General features: G+C 38.4%; 1 protein-coding gene across 1 annotated transcript; it reads left to right on the top strand.

The window, feature by feature from the left end:
* Window positions 1–468: 468 nt before the first annotated feature.
* Window positions 469–3697, top strand: LOC121282390 (colipase-like). Its single transcript, XM_041196110.1, has 3 exons — window positions 469–549; window positions 1234–1356; window positions 3569–3697. Exons 1-3 carry the CDS (start codon window positions 469–471, stop codon window positions 3695–3697), a joined length of 333 nt encoding a protein of 110 aa, XP_041052044.1.

Genomic DNA, 3697 nt, shown 5'->3' with positions numbered 1-3697 from the left:
AACTTTTAACCCATTAAGTGACCTAAAATTGTGATTTGATTAAAAAAAAACCCTGCAGCTACATTATACATGGCCAGGAGTAATTCATCAGACAAGTTTGTCAATTTGTTTGCTTTTCTATGTCTAAAAGTGTTAGGGATAAAAATAAGACATGATCAGGGCTGATAACACCAACTAATGTAGTGTGAAAGGTAAACATAGTGATCAAAATTTGACAGAACATCTGTTTGAAATAAGAGAAAGTATAAAAAAAGGAAAGGAGAACAATCATCACTGATTAACAGCTTACACATAGTACATCTGTTGAAATCCCAGACCAGTAATCATAATGAATTATATTTTGCAATAATTGCAGTGATTAGAAAGGTCAATTTTAATGATTAACTTTCACATTTGACTTATTGAATGGCTATAAAAGGAAGAATTGGAATTCCCTCATTACCCTAGCTACTGTCTAGCATGTGCAACATGAAGGTAATACTGGTCTACCTAGCGTGCTGCATTGCAGTTGGAATAGCAGCTCCAGAGAGAGGATTGTTCCTGAACCTGGTAAGGTCTTGTGGAAACATCTGGAAAACAACTTTGTATACAAAGCAATGCAATATCAGTGAACAATGCTGAAGTTACTGTGAAAGAGGTTACATGCAGTTTAATTGACTTATTACCATTCTTTTGGGGGTGAATTTCCTTCACTTATCCATTTTAACTTCAGTGGAAATCCTAGAAAAGTGGTGTCATTTTCTTGAGGTTCCCATGGCTTTTCCACTCAAGTACGGAAGATGAGTGGGTGAACACTCAGTTACGTTCACTGAAGTGTTTTAAGGAACCATTTACTGTCATACAATGGTGTTTTCTCCTTATTAAATAAATCAGCGTGACAGAAATGAAGCCATTCTGTGCTTTGGCCAAAAATATGTTTAATGGAAAGCCCAAGTATAACACACCTGTTTAGTAAAATATCTCAAAAGGAATATGGATGTTTGATTCCTCTATAGAAATGATTAACATTTATGTGCTCTGTAAAATGTTTTAAAAGAACCTTCGTTTGCAAATTTTCCATATAATCCATGTTGCTAATGCCTCTCCATTTTCTTTGTTGTAGTTTCAAAGGATGAGAGATGTATGACTGAAGTAATCTGGCGGATACATTTTTAGAAATTACATTTTGTCATTGAACAATTAGTTTTGCTGTTTGATTTTAACAAGTATAATATGTGTCTGATTTTTAAAAAGAGTGATGGAGAGCTCTGCGTTGGAAGCTTTCAATGCAAGAGTCGATGCTGCCAGCGAGAAACTGGACTGAGTCTTGCAAGGTGTGCTGATAAAGGTGCTGAAGGAAACGCATGCTCAAATCATGTAAGTGTTCAATTTTAAAGTTATCTTCAGTAATAAAAAATATTAATTATTTCATCAGCCAGTATTGAGGGGATCTAAACATAAATGGAAAAGTCATTCCTTTCCATCATTCTGTTACTGAGACCTCTTTGCTGTTTATTATTCCTGCAGAACTATATTTACCTACATCACAACATTCACTATATTCCAAATGTCATTCATTCTGCAAAGAGTTATTTGAACATAAGACAGATATAAATATAAATATTTGCATGTTAGTTCACATGCAAAACACGCTGTTTTATATTGTTCTTACTCTATCAGTTCCTTCCAACTTCCTAATTTAAAAAAAACAAAGGTTTGTATTTATGCAGCACCTTTCATGACCTCAGGATGTCCCAAAGTACTTTACAGGCAATTAAGTACTTTTGGGGGATGCAATGTTTGCAATGCACGTTGCAAATCTCAGAAACATCAACTTGATAAGACCAGATAATCTATTTTGGTGATTGAAGGATAAATATTGCCACAACACCAGGGAGAACTGATGGAAACACCACCACCTGGAAGTTTCCCTCCAAGTCAGTCACCATCCCATATACAGCTGTTCCTTCACTGTCGCTGGGCCAAAATCCTGGAACTCCCTCCTTTACAGCAATGTGAGTGTACCTACACCACATGGACTGCAGCAGTTCAAGAAGGCAGCTCTCCACCACTTTCTCAAAGGCAAATACGGATGGGCAATAAATGCTGGCCCAGACAGCGAAGCTCACATCCCGTGAATGAATAAAAAAAAACTTGCCTGCTTTTCTTTTAACAGTGCCGCAGGATTGTTTATAAGAGAGCAGACAGGGCCTCATTTTAACATCTTCGTTGAAAGATTGCAACTCTGACAGTGTAGCACTCCTTTAGTCATGTTGTTAGAAAGTCAGCCTCAATTTTCTTCTCAAGTCTCTGGAGTGGGACTTGAACCACAACATTCCAACTCAGAGGTTTAACTGTTACCATGGAGTCATGGCGAGCACTTTAAAGCAATATCCTATGTTGTGTAGCTTCTTCCTTCCCCTTCCCACACATAGTGGCACACGAGGCAGGCAAAGTATGCGCATACACCTGTTTCCACAGCTATTTTTTCCTGGAACAAGTAGCCAGTCTGTTGCCAGAGACTTTAGCTTGAGGATGCCGCTCCACATCAAGCCTGACTGACCAGGAGACTCTCCTACTCTTGCCAAATGCCATAGGCACATTGGAAGGATTGGCAGGTTAATAATCAACCTGTTTGGCCACGTTATGAATATACCTTCTGTGGTCCTCAAGTCCTGGAGGGGCCGTGAACCCAGAGCTTCAAGCTCAGAGGCCGGGATGCTACCCACTGCACCACATATATAGCTGAAAATTATTTTAAAGCATTTTTTTAAAGCACATGGAGATTATTATTTTAAAAGAGGCATAGTTTGCAGCGCATAAGTTGATCTGGTGTATACGATGACCCCATATCTTCAGCTGTGCAAACCATGTTTTGCATATACTCAGCTTATAAATGACTCCCCTTTTCAGCCACAACATGCTTTACTTACATTAATAGTCAGCCTCAATTTTTCACTCCATAAATAGATGTTTTACTGGTATCTTATAACTGGGTGCAAAGGATCAATCAGGGGCTGTGTTGTAAAGATGCACGGGAGTTTAAGACATGTCGACACAGAGCAGACCCTGCATGGTGAACTACAAAGATGACAACCACCCGCACTCACATCAGTGGTTCACTCTTATGCTTAGCGTATACGCTGACCCCATCTTGGAGGGATTTTTGAGGGTTCAAGGGATGATTTAAATGCCAATGTCTATGGTATATGAGCCTAATATTTTGCCAATAGTGAACCATTTACTATACATCCTCATTCTGCAGTTGGGTTTGATGGCCTATTCCAAAGACCTTCATACAGTTGTCATTAATACTGCTCTGTGACCTGGCAATTGGGGGAGGAGGGGATGAAGGATATAATTAAGTTTACTGTCAATCTTGGACTCATTTAAATAAATCTAACTATTGTTATGGTATTACACTGACTGTAATAATGAATACAATTTGATTTATGGCTACACTACTTGGGCATCTAGCAATCCCTGACTCACTTTAAAACAAAGTAAATGACTCCAATCCTAGGAAGACTGATCTACTCAGCCTATTTATGAAATTGAGGAAATATTAAAACTGTGTCTTTCCTTTCAGCTCCTGTATAATGTTTATTACAAATGTCCCTGTCAACAAGGTCTGAAGTGTGACGGCGATAAATCCATCATTGGTTCAATAACAAACACTAACTTTGGTCTCTGCAAGGATCCAAGCACAACACCTTAA

This window comes from Carcharodon carcharias, chromosome 9 (assembly GCF_017639515.1).
Source record: "Carcharodon carcharias isolate sCarCar2 chromosome 9, sCarCar2.pri, whole genome shotgun sequence".
Lineage (NCBI taxonomy): Eukaryota > Metazoa > Chordata > Chondrichthyes > Lamniformes > Lamnidae > Carcharodon > Carcharodon carcharias.
This window is presented reverse-complemented; position numbering and strand designations above follow the sequence as displayed.